Raw genomic sequence first — 17,355 nt, forward strand, 5'->3', positions numbered from 1 at the left:
CACTGGGTTCTATTTCAGCCTGATTTAATTCCACTGTAAAAATACACTGTGATTCAGATGGATGGGAATTCAATCTGAGGGGCTGAAATGAGTCTCCTCCAATATGCAGAGAGGATTTTTCTCTCTAAACTTGACTTTGAGGCCCTGGCCAGGCCTGAGGCCAGGAGGGCAGGGCTGGGTCTGTGCCCAGCTGCAGCCCCTGCCCAGACCCAGGGTGGTGGGAGCATCCCTCAGGCTGCTGCTCCCTCCACACCGCTCTAGGAACTCTCCCCAGAGCCCAGGATCGTTCTCCTCCTTGGGATTTAGGCTTTGGGGATGTTGTGCTCTCTTTCCAGCATCGCAGCAGCAGGATTTCCAGGATGGATTGCAAACCAGGATGGCCACAGCTCCCTCACTTTGTTTCTGCTAGAGGAATTTCTCAGCTGCCCTAACAGCTAATCAATGAGCTTCTGGAAATCATTAATCACGTCGTTAGGAGAGTCAGGGGCAGAGCAGGGAAATCTGTAACACAAGTGATGTATGAGCAGCTCCTGGATGGGAGGACATGAGTGAGAGTCGATAGAGGGGTCACCAGGGCACCCTCCAATTGACCAATTTACATTTGTGGGCATTTCTACTCAGCTTGGACCAGCTCAGCTACTGAAATGCAAAATAATTCTAACAGCTCAGACTTCTCTCTCTCCTTCAAACACTGTTAGACAGCTGACTTAGCAAGGTGCTTTGGGGAAACTCAGGGAAACAGCCCAGCCAGGGCTCTGCTGGGCATTCTCTACTCCATTCACTCAGGCCTGCTAGCAGAGATAAAGCCAAGGGACAATCACTCCAGGGGACTCCAGGAGCCACAGAACCACAGAACCATGGAATGGTGTGGGATGGAGCCCTGTCACCCCACGCCTGGGTAAAGCCCAGAGGGGCTGGGCAGGCTCAGTCAGGTCCATGAGCCACTCCAGGCTCCTGCAGAGAGCCAGGGAGGGACACACTGCCCCAGCATGAGCTCCTGCACACACCTGAGTGCTCAGGGCAGCCCCGGGTGAGGCCAGGAGTGTTCCAGTGTTCAGCACCTCCCAAACCATCCCCGCAGCGCCCTCCCTCACCGAGCACCTCTGCAGCTTCAGCTCCTCTATCCCTGGCCACTGGGAGCAGCATTAGGAGCCCTGATAATGGCAGCAACGTTTGAGTGTATTCCAGAATTGACTTGAGTGCATCTGAGAGTAGCAGAGGAATTGCTGCCACAGGATTCCTGGCTCTGGCCAGCTCAGGCAGCATTACGCCTCAGTGACAATTGAAGTGTCTCCACCAAGCCTAAAGCACTTTAATCTATTTTCTTCCTTCTTAAAAAAATACAATTTTGAGCAAAGAAGCTCAAAGAAAAAAAGGGTTTTTCTTTCTGTGTGCAAAGATGTAATTTTAGATTTTGCTTAGTGTCTGTGTATTTATTGTATGTGAGCCTTGAACTTGAAAAGCCGAAAAAAAAAAAAAAAAGAGGAGAAACTGAGAAAATATTGTGGTTACAAAATTAAACAAACCCAGGATGGCTGGACAGAAAAAACCCAACCTGCTGCAAGGAAGTGTTTGTGTGTGTGCACAATATGTTGTGGGATTTATGGAACGGCAAACGTCAGGTTTGTGTTTTCCCATTTGCACTGCTCACTCTCTGATTGTGCTTCGCTGAGACCCACAGGCACCTGCAGCGAGCTCTGGGGAGTCACAGCTCAGCGGGTGATGGGGCTGCAGAGAGGGGCTGGGGCAGCTGTTCTGAGCCTGGCCTGGCTTATGGGGCTGCCCAGCCCAGGAGTGCCATCTCTGGCACAGGGCAGGCATTCCCTGGCACCCAGGAGTGCCCTCCCTGGCACAGGACAGGGATTCTCTGTGCCCACAGACACCCCTGGCACAGGGCAGGCATTCCCTGGCACCCAGGAGTGCCCTCCCTGGCACAGGGCAGGCATTCCCTGTGCCCACAGACACCCCTGGCACAGGGCAGGCATTCCCTGGCACCCAGGAGTGCCCTCCCTGGCACAGGGCAGGCATTCCCTGTGCCCACAGACACCCCTGGCACAGGACAGGCATTCCCTGTGCCCACAGCTCTCCCTGGCACAGGGCAGGCATTCCCTGCGCCCACAGCTCTCACTGGCACAGGACAGGGATTCCCTGTGCCCACAGACATCCCTGGCACAGGGCAGGCATTCCCTGTGCCCACAGCTCTCCCTGGCAGAGGGCAGGCACTCCCCGTGCCCACAGCCCTCCCTGGCACAGGGCAGGCACTCCCCGTGCCCACAGCCCTCCCTGGCACAGGGCAGACATCCCCATGCCCACAGCTCTCCCTGGCACAGGACAGGGATTCCCTGTGCCCACAGACATCCCTGGCACAGGGCAGGCACTGCCCGTGCCCACAGCTCTCCCTGGCACAGGGCAGACATCCCCATGCCCACAGCCCTCCCTGGCACAGGGCAGACATCCCCATGCCCACAGCTCTCCCTGGCACAGGGCTGTTTCCAGGTCAGCAAACCCTGCCCAGCCTCCCAACAGGGCTGGGGACCCGGTGTGCTGCTCCTGGCCCACGGCCAGCCCAAGGCTGCACTTTCAAATACACGGATTTTTCTTTCCCCCCCTAAATGCCAGCTCTCCTTGGTTAATCTGTTAGTCATTACGGTCTTTTTCTGGATCACAGAGCAGCAGCACTGCCAGTGCCAGGGGAGGCTGTGCCTCCATCCCTCCCCACTGCCCTGTGGCAGCCCTGGTGGCTGGGCACAGTGAGGGTGTGCCCACGGCCATGCCCATGGCCAGGCCCTGGCTCTGTGGGGGTGTTTGCAGTGCCCCTGGCACAATGCCCTCCTGGCAGCTCCAGAAGGGAGGGAAAACACAAACTGCAGGCCACTCAACACGTCTGCAGGCAGGGCTGATTTATCTCACCAGCCACAAAGCCCCTTCCTTCCCCCAGTCATGGGACAGAGGGACAGAGGGACAGAGGGACAGAGGGACAGAGGGACAGAGAGACAGGGGGACTAAAGGACTGAGGGACGAGGCTCCTCCTTGGCAGCAGCCTGCCTGGCTGCTGTGCAGCTGCTGGGACAGGGGGCTGCTGCCGTGCCCAGGAGGTGCTTGGAGCAGGGCACAGATGTGGGCAGGAGCAGAGCAGTCGATGGGGGTCACAGCCACGGCTCAGGGGTGACCTGAGTTACCAGTGAGCACTGGGCAGAGCAGGCCAGACCCAAAGCCATCCTTGCTGCCTCCTCTACACCACTGTCTGTAGATGTCAGAACAAACTCTGAGCCCTAAATCCAACCAGCTCTTTTGTCAAGTTTTGCTTTGCTTACTCACTGAGCAGCAGATTCTTGGCCTAATCTGACAGTCAGATTTGACAAAACTGGTTTCCAAAAAATAACAGCATTTCTCATCTGTGGAGTAAGTCTAATCAACAACTCAGCAGGTTTTTCGATCTGCCCTGACAAACTGGGAGAGCAAAAAGCTTGGAGCAAGGTCCTTCAGCCATGAACAGACTGACAGACCTGGCTGGCTGCAGCCCCACCACCTGCAGGTGATCATCCTGGTGAGAGGGTTTGCTTTGGCAAGAGGAACCAGAGGCATCAATGATGACAATAATTACCTGGAAACAGAAACATCTCCTGTCAGCGGGGAAGAAGCTTGCATTATTCATTGGATTAGACTTCATTTTGCTCACTTTGGGGTCATTTTGATCTTCACTGATTTTAAACCAGACAGAAGCAGCTCCTGGATCATGTGACAGTATTGATTTACAGAGAACTGGGTGATGTTCCTCTCCCACATCTTGCCCATTTGACAGCACAGCTGTGGGTGTCACTGTGCAAAGGCTGCTCCGTTTTGTGAGTCAAATTTCTGCCACACAATGAATTTATGAGTCAGTGGTAGGCACATCAGGATGGGATCCTTTAGCTCAGCCACACATGCACGCTGACAGGCCCCAGCTGGCTGCAGCAATCCCAAATGGATCCTCTTGTAAAGCAGACACCAGGATTATCCCAGGGAACGGTGCCCAAAGGACAGGCCTTGGGAATATCACCTGACATTTCTCCTTCCTGCTGCCCGTCCCCAGCCAAGAGGATTCATCTCTTTATGCCAGGACACTCTGCAGCCTGCCTCACAAACATCTCTGCCCATCAGCCTCCTGCCAGCAGTGCAGGGCACTCCTGGCCAGCTCCTGCCCAGAGCAAGGGGGGCGCAGCATCCCCGGGGCCCTGGAGTGAGCAGAGCCTGCAGGAGCATCCTTCATCCATTCTGGGCTTTCAGAGCACCAGCAACGCCTCACCTTTTCCTCTGCACATCTGCACTGCCTGGGCTGCTCCCTGTGTGCAGCTGGGAAGGGGCCAGTGCAAGGAAAGGCTCCACCAAATGAGACCAACCATCCTGCCAGCCCTTGCCAGAGAGAGAGGGGGACATGGCTCGGGGTGCTGGGGCAATAGCCATGTGAGATGGGGCTGCCAGACAGATTTATGCCATGCCATGCCATGCCATGCCATCCCTGGCATGTCCCTGAGGCCCCAGCTGCCCCACAGGCACACACATCCTGTGTGTCACAGTGCTGCTGGCAGCAGCCTGGCTGTGCCCGCTGTGCCCACGGCCCAGGCTCTCTCAGCAAACAGCCCAGGGCTGGCAGTGCCAGGCTCACCCTGCAGGCTGGTTTGGAAAGCCTCCCCCACGGGGAGCTCTCTCCCCTACACCCCCCAAGAGCACGGCATGGCCCGAGGGACAGAGGGCCCTGCAATACTGACGTGCATTTCTCCCCAGCACACGCTGTACCCGTGTGAGAGCTGCTCAGCTCCCACCCCCTCCGCTCCATCTCAGTCACTTTCAGATGGATTTGAACATGAAAAATGCTCTTTATCTTTGTGCCAACCACAGGCATTTTCCTTCCCCGTGCTATTTGGAGCATACAATGTGTTCGGTGTATTGAAACACCATTCCTCCCTGAATTCTTGCTCCTTTGGAACTAATCATCCATTTCCAGCTGAGAATATTTCCTCCAACAGGCCTTTGACAGGAGTTCCTGAGCAGCCCTGCAAAGACCACCTCTGCCTGTGCCTTCCCAGTGGTGTCAGACACCCAGGTTGAGGCCCATTAAGCTGCTCACAGCAGCCTGATGATTAATGCTTACACAGACACAGCTGGCAACATCTAAAGAAGTAATTATGGCTAAGCAGCTGCAGAGGAGATGCCATGCTCCACTGCAAAGCCAGATGTCAATTTTATTGGTCCTCAAAGTTTCAGAGGAAAGGGCTTTGGGACAATGGGAACGGAATAATTTCAGGAGATGTGGAGAGAGAGCTCCTTTGCTCCAGGTGGAGCCTGCTGTGAGGGGCATCAGCTGCAGAGCCCCGATGTGGGGCCAGGGCAGATCCACAGCCAGAGCTCCATGGCACCAGCACCAGGCAGAACCGAACCGCCTGGACAAGAAAGGGTCATCTGGCACCACAGCCACAGCTTTGGCTTTTACCTGGGAAGGACACTGAAAAATCCCCCTCTGAATCTGTGGCAGTGTCAAAACCCCACAAAACCGATCAGAGACAAATCCAAACCCTGCTGAACTGAATAGGGATCTTTCCAGGAACTTCAATTGGATTGAACTGATGAGAGAAGACTTTGTGACACCTGCTATGGACTTTCATTCTCCAAAATTTCTATGGTACCTCTCCTCTTGGTCCCTACCCTGGCTGAAGTAATGCGGGAGCAGTGTGCAATCCTCTAAGGTAAAAATTTCAGAAATATGAAAATCAGGAGTCTGTTTTGCTAATTCAGGGAAAGCCTATGTTCATCCTCTCCTCAATTAGCAGAGATCATTGTGCCTATAAAGAACTTATATTTTTTCCTTATTTTAAATATAAACGCCAGCACAATTTTTCTAATCCATTCCTTTACCTACATTAATTCTCCTACTAGAACTTGTACAAGACACGGTAATTTCAAGCAGAAGCTTCTTAATAACACAAATCATCTATCCCTGTTGGAATATAAGCGGATCCATGACCTTAGAACTATTTTGCTAAGAAATCCAGCTAGAAAACTAGTTTTAAGTAAACCTACAGATGTCAAAAACCCAGATGGCTTTTCAGGATGCTAACTTAAGCTTCATTGCATAAGCAGATTAGGGCTGCCTGTTGAGCCCCACAGAAGAGTAGATGGCACAGAATCCACGGAATTACACCCAAACTGTTCACTTCCTGATGCATCTTCCATCGAAAACTTTGTCAGCTCCCCACACCAGGAGCCTGCTCACTGTGAGCACCACACCCGGGGTGGCAGCTCTGCATTCTCCCTCCATCTCTCTATCTATCTGTCCTTCTATCCCTCTGTCCCTCTCTCTATCCCTCTATCCCTCTATCCCTGTGTCTTTGTGTCCCTCAATCCCTCTATCCCTCTGTCCCTCTATCCCAAGGCCACTGGCCAAAGCAGCAGCTGGCTACACTGATGGATGGGGCAGTTGTTCCATCCTTCATCCTCCTCAAATGAAAATGGAGGAGCCTCATGAGCCTCTCAAAGGTTTCGGCACAGCAGATGTGCAATGATTTTGTGGTTCAGCCTCACGGGACCCAGATTAGCCCGCTGTTACCATTGGTAACCAGCCGTACCTGGCTATCAGGGGAAGTCAATGAGCCCGTGAGCGCTCCAGCTCGGGGCAGGAGCAGCGTGGCTCGGGGTGGCTGTGGGAAGCAGGGCACACGCTGCTCCTGGAGAGGACACCTGCCTTTCCATGGCGTGTTGTGTAACAGGGCCCAGCCCCTGCCCCTCTCTGCTCCGAGCCCTCATTCCAGAGCGCAGCAGCTGCTCCGAGAGGGCCCTGCTGAAATGCGGCCAGAGGGATGGAATTGTGCTTTCCCTCCCTGCGTGGAAGCGTGTCAGGGCTGCTGACAGATGGCTCGGCTGCCTGTGCCTGATGATTATCAAGCCTCTATTACCTTTGCAAAGCGAATCCCAGTCAAAGGTTTTCTGTAATGAATTTCGCTGTGTTTGCACCCTCGGTTTGTGTCCCACACATCCCGAAGCGTGTGAGGTGCTCGGGCGCTGATTTACAGTGCCAGAGGTGCCGCGTCCTGCGGGCACAGGCGCGGTGCTTTCGGCAGTCTGTGCTGCCACCTAGCCAGGCCCGGCCCGCCGAGCTGAGCCCCGCTCCACCTGCACAGCCCGCACGGAAAGGTGTCCCTGGACCTGAGCCCCAATTCATCTGCACAGCCCGCACGGAAAGGTGTCCCCGGACCTGAGCCCCGCTCCACCTGCACAGCCCGCACGGAAAGGTGTCCCTGGACCTGAGCCCCAATTCACCTGCACAGCCCGCACAGAAAGGTGTCCCCAAGTCTGAGCCCCAGTTCATCTGCACAGCCCGCACGGAAAGGTGTCCCCGGACCTGAGCCCCGCTGCACCTGCACAGCCCTCACGGAAAGGTGTCCCTGGACCTGAGCTCCAATTCATCTGCACAGCCCTCACGGAAAGGTGTCCCTGGACCTGAGCCCCGCTCCACCTGCACAGCCCTCACGGAAAGGTGTCCCTGGACCTGAGCTCCAATTCATCTGCACAGCCCTCACGGAAAGGTGTCCCTGGACCTGAGCCCCGCTGCACCTGTACAGCCCGCACAGAAAGGTGTCCCCGGACCTGAGCCCCGCTGCACCTGCACAGCCCGCACGGAAAGGTGTCCCTGGACCTGAGCCCCAATTCACCTGCACAGCCCACATGGAAAGGTGTCCCTGGACCTGAGCCCAGCTGCACCTGCACAGCCCTCACGGAAAGGTGTCCCTGGACCTGAGCCCCAATTCACCTGCACAGCCCACATGGAAAGGTGTCCCTGGACCTGAGCCCCAATTCACCTGCACAGCCCGCACGGAAAGGCGTCCCTGGACCTGAGCCCCGCTGCACCTGCTCAGACCACACAGAAAGGTGTCCCCGGACCTGAGCCCAGCTGCACCTGTACAGCCTGCACAGAAAGGTGTCCCCGGGTCTGAGCCCCAATTCACCTGCACAGCCCGCACGGAAAGGTGTCCCCGGACCTGAGCCCCGCTCCACCTGCACAGCCCGCACAGAAAGGTGTCCCCGGACCTGAGCCCTGCTGCACCTGCACAGCCCGCACGGAAAGGTGTCCCTGGACCTGAGCCCCAATTCACCTGCATAGCCCACACAGAAAGGTGTCCCCAGACCTGAGCCCCAGTTCACCTGCACAGCCCGCACGGAAAGGTGTCCCTGGACCTGAGCCCCAATTCACCTGCACAGCCCACATGGAAAGGTGTCCCTGGACCTGAGCCCCGCTGCACCTGCACAGCCCGCACAGAAAGGTGTCCCCGGGTCTGAGCCCAAATTCACCTGCACAGCCCTCACGGAAAGGTGTCCCTGGACCTGAGCCCCAATTCACCTGTACAGCCCTCACGGAAAGGTGTCCCCAGACCTGAGCCTCAATTCACCTGCACAGCCCGCACGGAAAGGTGTCCCCGGGTCTGAGCCCCAGTTCATCTATACAGCCCGCACAGAAAGGTGTCCCCAGACCTGAGCCCAGCCCGAGCCTGGCGGGCACGGCACGGCCCTCCCCGGCTGCGGAACGCTCCCCCCGCGAACGGCACGGAGCAGCCCGAGCTCTCCTTCTCCCCCTTCGGCCGGTACTTACGGTAGAAGACATATTCGGTGTAGCTGGACCAGACCTTGTCGTCTGTGTACTGGTTGACGAAGGAAGCCGTCACCGAGGAGTTACAGGCCACCATGTGGAATCCACACTCGGACAACATGTCAAAAGCCCTCTCCAGGTGCTTGAACTTGAGATAAAACCTGGAGGTGTACCTTTCTGGAGCCCTGTCCGGGTCTCTGCTTTCATTCAAACTTTCTCCAAAAACCTCTTTGACCAAAGAAATCCTTCCACAAACCAAAATCCTTGGGACCCTCCTGAATTTGGCATCTGCTTGGCTCTCCCTGCCAATGGTGCACGAGCCACGGTAGCCGATGGTGATGAATCCCCACTTGCGGTCGGGCGGCAGCAGTGAGGGGGGGCAGATTCTGGTGTCACTGCCCTGGGACACCTCTTCGTAGTCACTGTGGCAATAATCATCAGGGCTTTGCTTGCTGTCGTCGGGAGTCAGGAGCTTGACCAGGTCCGGGAGCTGGAAGTACTCAGCCTCCCTCCTGAGCCTTCCCTTCTCTGGGAAGTGGTCAGGCAGAACCACTTGCTTGTCCCTGAGATAGTCCAGAATATAGCGGAACAGGAAACCATCTCTGTCGATGAAGAATCTTCCCTTGGAGTCCTTGGCCAGATCGTTGGCCGTGTCTCTCTTTGGGGTGAACATTTTCCAGAGCAGGGAGTGAGGGGTGCCAACCAAGGTGGAGTGGCGAGTGAAGTAAACCTGGCCGCCCACGTTGAGCTCCACCACCTCGGGGAAGGAGGGCAGCCCTGGCCCCTGCTCCCGGGCAGGAAGGTAAGTCCTGCAGTTGCCACTTAGAGCCATTGTAGTTTAAACTGGAAATCAGCAGCACGGAGAAGCAGGACTGTCAATCACATCGGAGGGTAGAATAAAGCTCCCAACATTAAGAAGAAACAAGGGGGAAATGAAAATTGAGAAAATAAAAATAGCCAATAGGACTGTTTAAAAGAAAAATCTGAATTGTCCATGAGTGACAGTGTGGCAGAAGTGGTTTATACACAGAGCCACGGAGGCTGGAGGCTTGAGAGCAATCACCTCATGACAAGCAATCACATCATCAGATCTTCCAACAAAGCCATCAAAATCAAGGTCAAGCCAAGCCTATGGTCATTCACAGGTCTGTGAAAAGGGGAAGCAAAACAAGGCACAAATTACTCTTTAAGCATCACAGTTGCTGCAACAGAGCAAAGTAGAGCAGTTTGTAGAGCCAAGCTAAATCTGCTAAATAGGTCTCTTTATTTTGGCAAGTTCTACGCTTCTATTTCACAAGTATTCATCAATGGAAGGGCTACATATGACTCCACTGTTTAAAAGAAGCTGCAGACTTCATCTTTAAAGAAACATCTAAATTAGACATGCACATGAGGGAACAAGAACAGGGAGTCTTACCTTGGTAACAATTAACGCATAGCTCTTGTAAAGAAAACCAAAATGTCAAGACACTCAGAACACACATACAGGCACACAGGGTCCGGGTAGTGTGAATCCGATCCCAGCAAGGGACAGCAAAGGCAAGAGAAGTGCTCTTAGCAGCATCCACGGAGGTCTCAAGTGTTAAACCGAGTCACAGGGAAGTTAACCGTGGCGGGTGACGAGGAAACCAGTACATACAGCACGGCGGAAGAAAATAAATAAATAAACAAACAAGCAAACAAATAAATGAAATAATTCCCGAGCGGATGCGCCGGGCTGGGGGAGCGGGAGGGCAGCGGGGGCCGGCCCCGATGACTTGCAGAAAGCCCGCAGCCTGCGCTAGGCACTGCCGGGCTCCGGCGGCTCCCGCGGCGGCAGCGCGGCCGGCGGCTCCCCCATGGCCCTCGGGACCGCGGGCACCGCCGGGGCCGCCCCGCGCCGGCTCCGCTCCGCCCCGCTGCGCGCTCCGGGCTCCGCTCAGCGCTCAGCGGCGCGGGGCCGCCAGCGCGGGGGGCGATGCCGATTGCATCATCTTAAAGGAGTCGGGCCGGGATGGGCTCCGCGTCCCGCACCGGCACCGGCACCGGGCAGCGCCGCGAGCGGGCAGCGCCGGGCACGGGCACGGGCACGGGCACGGGCACGGGCGGGCAGCGCGGCGAGCGGGCAGCGCAGGGCAAGGCACGGGCGGGCACGGCAGGGCGCGCACAGCCCGGGCAGCACCGCGGACAGCGGCAGCACCGCGGACAGCGCCGGTCCCCGCCGGGCCGGGCCGGGCCGGGCCGGGCAGCGCCGCCGCTCACCGCCCGAGCTGCGCTGCAGTCCCTCCCGCTCCGTCCCCTCGGCCGGCAGCGCCCGTCCCCTGCCCGCCCCAACGTGCCTGTCCCGGCTCCGCGGGGGCTCCCGGTGCGCGGCCGCGGCTGCCGGCCAGGAGCGGGACTCGCTCCCGCTGCCGCCGCTGCTCGTCTCCCGGAGCCGGCGGGGAGGGGACCGGCCGCGGGGCGCGGGAGGAGGAGGAGGGACCGGGGGCGGCTCCGGCGGTGCGGAGGACCCGCTGTACTTGTGGGGCTCTCACGGGGAGAGCCGCGGGCGCGCCCGCACCGCCACCTCGCGTCCGTCCCCGCTGCTCGGCCCGGGCGCTGCGGGCACGGAGAGAGGAGCCGGCATCCCGGCGGCTCCCGAAACACAGCGGAGGAGCTGCGGGAGCGGAGAGAGGAGCCGGCATCCCGGCGGCACCCGAAACACAGCGGAGGAGCTGCGGGAGCGGAGAGAGGAGCCGGCATCCCGGCAGCACCCGAAACACAGCGGAGGAGCTGCGGGAGCGGCTCCCCCGAGCACCCCACACTGCCGGGCATCCGCGGGAATGGGGCAGCACAGCCCCCTGACAGCTCACACCACTTCTGGGCAAAAATACTCTTCTGGGAATAATAACACATGAGAAAAGAAAGCCTTTTACTCAAAGGTGGCTAAAAGCTTTAGAGTGAAGTCTCTCTCTGATGGAGTCACCATGCAGGGGTAGATTTTGCTGACTGCACTTAAGTTCACAGATTCACAGAATATTCTGAGTTGGAAGGGTCAAGGATCATGGAGTCCAGCTCTTAAGTAAATCCACACAGGAATCGAATCCATAACCTTGGTGTATTATCACCAGCTAAGGCTGCAAATAAGCATGGCCATAATTTAAAAACATGGCCGTAATTTAAAAGAAAATAGCCAAAAGAATAATTTTCAAGGCTAAGACAGAAAATCATTACTTGTGTACCTACAGACTTTTCAAATTAAATCTGAAAGCTGAACAGTTAATCAATTAATTGTTGATTTTTACCTCAATTCATTAATTCTGAAGCAACTGCTGCACTCCTGAACAAAATCTGTCTCTCAGTTCAGGACCCTTATTTTCAAACCAGCAGAATCTGGTGCCACTACAGAGTGTGCTGGTAGTGCCTCAGAAAAGCCCAAGTCCTGTGTCCTGCCCTTGTGGCTCTGCAGAGCAGCTGAAGCAGTGCGGGTCAAGGGCTCCACAACCCCTGCACAGAGGATTTAAAGGTGGCATGTGAGATCATGTTCACTTAAATGTCTTCATTACTTTTTTAAGAGCCTGGTGCAGTCGGTGCAGACAGGATTTAACACCTGTGTGACCAGCCAGAGGGATCGACAACTGCCTCTGGGAGTGTCAGTGCTGTCCCTGTTCACAGCAGGGAGAATTGCATCAGCTTTTGCAAACATTTCAGTTGGCCGTGCTAGTTCATATGCTGCAATCTAATTAAATTCCATTTTCATACTGGCAGGGCTTGAGGAATGCATTCCCTGTCCCCAGTAAGAGCTGATGGTGCTCAAACCGGCACGGCAGCGTTTGTGCTGTCCCTGTGACAACAAGCCACGGTCCGAGGCTGGGGATGGGGCTCAGCCCAGCACTGCTGGGGCCGGGACACCACAGCCCGTGGGATGTGCAGGTGCTCAGCGAGCAGGGACAGGAGATACCCACACCTGGCACTCCTGACAAGCTCTAACGAGCAGCAGGCACGGAGTCCCTGTGATTAGCCAGGAGAGACAGCTCTAAGCTCAAAGTCTTTTTGAAACATTATCATCAGAATTGCCCTTTGAAAAGAACAAAACCCATAGAATTTTAATCACAACAGCTTTAGAAATGCAACTGCACTTTTCAAATAGTAATGAAAGCAATTCAGCACCTGCTTTTATTTCTTCAATTGGGACGTTCCAATCATTTCACTGTAACACAATTTCCTTTGATGAAATGACTTCAGGAGTAAAAGCATCACGTAATGCTCCCCAGCTAAATACAAGCCATGGGCCAAATCCATCAAAATGCAGCTTGACAGAGTGAAACTTTAAAATCTGGGCCAAATACATGGTGACCTAAATGTAAAATATGTGTCAGGACCACACCGAGGAGCAACCACAGTTCTGATGGAAGAGAGAAGCAGTATCCATCAAAGGGAGGAGGATGAAGCACTTCTCACTTCTGACAGATGCCTTCATAACCTTCAGCACAGGCAAGGGAAAATTTAGCCTGAGCTTAAAGTGTATGTTCCAAAAGCCCCAGCATAGCTGTGCTGGAAGCCAATCCATGAATGCTGTGACATCATTCACAGGTCTGAGGTCATTTCTTATGACAAAGTGCTAAATTGGCATTTCAGGAAATCATGGAACAAGTGACTTTATTGAATTTGGTGGGTGTTAGAAATAGGTGTCTGAAAAGCAGCAGCAGTGAGGGCTAGAAAGGAAGGGCAGTGTTACCTGGGCTGGAGTAGCAGAGTGAGTGTGTGTGTATCACCTCCCATCTCCAGAGGAAACACACAGGCTGGAAATCCCAATCAAGTCGCCCACACATAGTGAGAAACATGGAAGCTGTTTATCAGCAACAACACAAGAGCTTTGAGGTGCCTGGAGAAGGAGCAACTGAAAGAAGCAGAAACTGAAGTAGTAATTCTGAGGAAAAAATACATTCAAGTTGGATTTTGAATAGAAGATTCCACCTAAAAAACCACTTGAGAACTTTCATCGCTCTGTGTGGTCTTTACACACAATAGTTAAAGTAAAAAAGGAAGAAAGAAGAACAGCACTTCCAGTTCCAGGCTTGCACTTTGATTCAGGAATAACTTCAAGGTGCCACCTAAGGATCCTCAGCCCTGTTCCCTGTAACATTCTGTGCTTCTCAGCAGGCTCGTGTCTGAGCACTGAGCCCAGCAATGTTTCCCAGGGCAGAACTCCATCAAGCCAGCAAGAAGAGGGCAGCTTCTGAGAAGGGTGGCATGGCAGAGGAACAAGGAATGTCTGCACTGGGTCTATCATGAGGGCCAGTGGTTTCCCTGAGAGGCAGAAACCGTGTCCTGCCCTGGTGCTCCCAGACAGGACTGCCAGTCCAGCCCCAACCCACGGCAAAGAGCAGAGCCTGGGAGGAGCCAGGCCCAGACTCCTGTGAGTTCCAGCCCCCTAACCCAGACACCTCTCCAGCAGGGCTGCATCCTTCCCATCAGCCAGCTCCAGAGCTGCCTGCAAGGCAAGCCAGGCAAGAACAAGTGCTACCGAGCTAAATCAGAGATTATCCCCTGATCCAGCAGTGTGAATTACACACAGTGAAATTCTCATCTGCTCAAATCCAGCAGTACGTGCGAATGGGAAGCCCTAACAAATCTTTCCCTTTGAAGAAAAAGCATAAAGCAACACTAAATGGCTGAGTGTTCCTGAGAAAGGATCTTCCAGCAAAGAGCGTGAGTGCCATGAAGGCGGGTTTGTTCACAGAGTAAAGCATTACGCAGATTTGCCCTTGATCTTTTATTCATAACTCAAGTGCATAATGTATTTCCATCCCAAACAAGCAAAGGGGAAAGCAGCTTTCCCAGCTGCTCAGGATGCGAGCACAGGCTGGGAGCAGGGCTCAAACGGAGACACGACATCGCTTTCTGCCACGGTGTATCACACAGAGAGGGGTCACAGCAACTCTTTACTCCTGCTGGCGAGCACCAGACCCACAGCACACGCACAGCACAAGGGCTGAGCCTTCCAAAAGCTGACAGTATGAGGGAATCATGTTCCAGTGATCTCCATATCAATCACTGCACATCGGGGAACATTCTGGAGAATAATTGATATATGTGTGCTGACAACTCCTCTGGAATTCCATGGCCACTGCTCAACAAAGCAATCTGCTGCACAAACAGCCCTGACCCTGCAAGAGAATCAGCACATACAGGCAGGCAGAGACCTCATGGACACATCAGCAACCGAGGACTAAAATCAAACAAAAATCGCTGTTTTGAGTCTCCCCTCTGCAAAGTGCTTCCTTCCTCCTTTTCAAGTTCTGCCATAAGAAGGCCTATTTCAGCAGATATCTTCCTCCTCTCCCTTTCCCCATCCTCCCATTCCTCCAGAGTTCTTTGAATAATACTTTTATTCTCAGTCTGATTCAAATTATTCTGTTATTAACACTGGTGTAATTAAAGTGTGTTTTTTAACATCACAGCTAAAACAACGCTTTGGTAGCATTATCATGACACCAGCACTGTGTAACCCGTGTACTAACCGAGTACTTTTAGGAGTACTTTTACTCTTTCCAGGTTGGAGCCATTTCAAGGTCTCCTGCAAATCCAAATTCCCTGTCCAGGTGGATTTCGAGGCCAGGTGGGGCCTGGAGCAATCTGGGCTATGGATAGGATGACTTTTAAGGTCATTTCCACCCCAAAGCAGTGTGGGATTCTGGCATTGCATGGTAGCCCCCGGTGCAGCTGGAGCTGGTGCCTGGGCAAAGGGATGGTGCCTGGTGTTTGGTGTTTGGAGTTTGGAGTTTGGTGCCTCCCCAGGCTGCAGTTCCAGGCAGTCCGTGGGCTGCCCTTCCCAAAGCATCGGGAAGGAGCAGCTGTGCAGCTGCAGTGCCTGCCCTCCCCAAAGCATCAGGAAGGAGCAGCTGTGCAGCTGCAGTGCCTGCCCTTCCCACAGCATCGGGAAGGAGCAGCTGTGCAGCTGCAGTGCCTGCCCTTCCCAAAGCATCGGGAAGGAGCAGCTGTGCAGCTGCAGTGCCTGCCCTTCCCAAAGCATCAGGAAGAGCCAGCTGTGCAGCTGCAGTGCCTGCCCTTCTCACACCATTGGGATGGAGCAGCTGTGCAGCTGCAGTGCCTGCCCTTCCCACAGCATCGGGAAGGAGCAGCTGTGCAGCTGCAGTGCCTGCCCTCCCCTTGACCCCACGGGCTGTGTCAGAGCACCCCCTGCCCCGGAGGGCTGGGAGTCCATCCTGTGTCTCCCTTCAGCAGTGCTGAGGTGCCTGGTGCAGGGAGAGCTCATCAATGAAAGCTCAACCTAAGCTGTCAGGAAATTCTAACAATCTAAGCAAACCCAAACAGGTTTCTCGGCAGAGAGCGCTTCCCCAGCAGGTCCCAGCTGCACAGCCCAGCGCCTGGGGTTTGTGTCTCATTTGCCTGCCCAGTGAGCTGCAGCGAGGCACGCAGCTCAGCCCAGGGGCGCGAAGCCGCAGCCATCAGGTGCAGCCCGCACACTGTGCAGCTCTCGCATGAACGCTGCCATCGTCTCAGCCTCCAAACACTCATTCTCCCAAAGCGTAAATTTGCATGAAGCAGCTTACGGCACAGTTACTGATCTCTGTTTTCCGTGGCTGCAATTCTCCTCTGTACTCCATTCATCTCTACAAAGTGACACATTTCCTGGGAGCCTGTTCTCGCCAGTGCCATGGACTCTGCACCGTCGGATCTGCTTTGCAGGTGAGGCTTGGAACAGGGCAGTGATTTAAATACAGCCATTTCACCGGCAGAATAGTACATACACAAGTTTGTACCAAAATGACTGTAACTGTGTCCTGAGCCAAAATGAATTTTAAAAACCAAAGGAAAAACCTACACATACTTAAACCAGGAACATTGCCTGCATAATGTCGTGTGCCCCACGGCTGGTGCTCGGCTCCAGGAGGCTGCCAGAGCTCAGAGCACATCATGCATGGGATGGAAATGGTTCTGGTGCAGTTCTGAGCCTCACCAGCGAGGTGTGAAACAGGGATAAAGCAGCAGCCCTGACTGAGCTCATTGGGAAGTTTCAGCTGCATTTCCCCAGCCAGGGTTTTCTGACTGCCGCCTCAAAGCCCACCCAAGCCACAAAGCAGGGCTGCTCCTCCCTGTGCTCAGCTCCGGGACATGAGAGAGGTAATAAAAATAAATTCTAGTTAACAGGTTTCTAAAGGCTGCTGAAATCCTTTTCCCCAGCCCTGTTTATAAGCAGTGAGTGACCCTAAAAGGAGCTTCTCCACATGAGAGCGTGTTCACAGTGCCAGGCATGTCAGCTCCCTCAGTGGCCCCGCATTCCCAGGTCCGCCAGCTCATTTGGGAGGGATGGGCCAACAGCCGGGCTGTGATACAGGAAGACTCACAGCTCTAGCAAAGCTATTTTCGTGTGGTACAGGAAAATATTTCTTGTGGATTTATGAAAGGGAGTGAAGCCGCTGCACCGGAGCCACACCGACCCCGTGTGGCTGAGCCTGGGCTCCAGGGAGCGCCGGGCTGAGGGAAGGCGGGGCCGGGGCGGGGCCGGGGCGGGGCCGGGGCCGAGGCGGGGCCGGGGCCGAGGCGGGGCCGGGGCCGGGGCGGGGCCGGGGCGGGGCCGGGGCGGGGCCGGGGCCGGGGCGGGGCCGGGGCCGAGGCGGGGCCGGGGCCGGGGCGGGGCCGGGGCGGGGCCGGGGCGGGGCCGGGGCCGGGGTGGGGCCAGGGCCGAGGCGGGGCCGGGGCTGAGGGAGGACCGGGCCGGGGCCGTCCCGTCCCGCGCGTGCGCGGAGCGGCGC

The 17,355-nt window shown here is 55.4% G+C and overlaps 1 protein-coding gene across 2 annotated transcripts in view; it reads right to left on the minus strand.

Annotated features, from left to right (window-relative positions):
• Nucleotides 1-10,456, minus strand: part of KCTD16 (potassium channel tetramerization domain containing 16) — a 55,838-nt gene extending 45,382 nt beyond the window's left edge. The window contains exons 1-2 of one of the 2 annotated variants that reach the window (XM_058034815.1): nucleotides 10,104-10,456; nucleotides 8,621-9,764 (exon numbers count right to left, since the gene is read on the minus strand). In XM_058034815.1, coding sequence (XP_057890798.1) covers nucleotides 8,621-9,449 — 829 coding nt within the window. In that variant the 5' untranslated portion in view covers nucleotides 9,450-9,764; nucleotides 10,104-10,456. Of the gene's footprint in view, nucleotides 1-8,620; nucleotides 9,765-10,034 lie in introns of both variants that reach the window. The other variant, XM_058034814.1, reaches the window with a different exon arrangement.
• Between the last annotated feature and the right edge of the window lie 6,899 nt (nucleotides 10,457-17,355).

The sequence above is a fragment of the Melospiza georgiana genome, chromosome 15 (assembly GCF_028018845.1).
Source record: "Melospiza georgiana isolate bMelGeo1 chromosome 15, bMelGeo1.pri, whole genome shotgun sequence".
Lineage (NCBI taxonomy): Eukaryota > Metazoa > Chordata > Aves > Passeriformes > Passerellidae > Melospiza > Melospiza georgiana.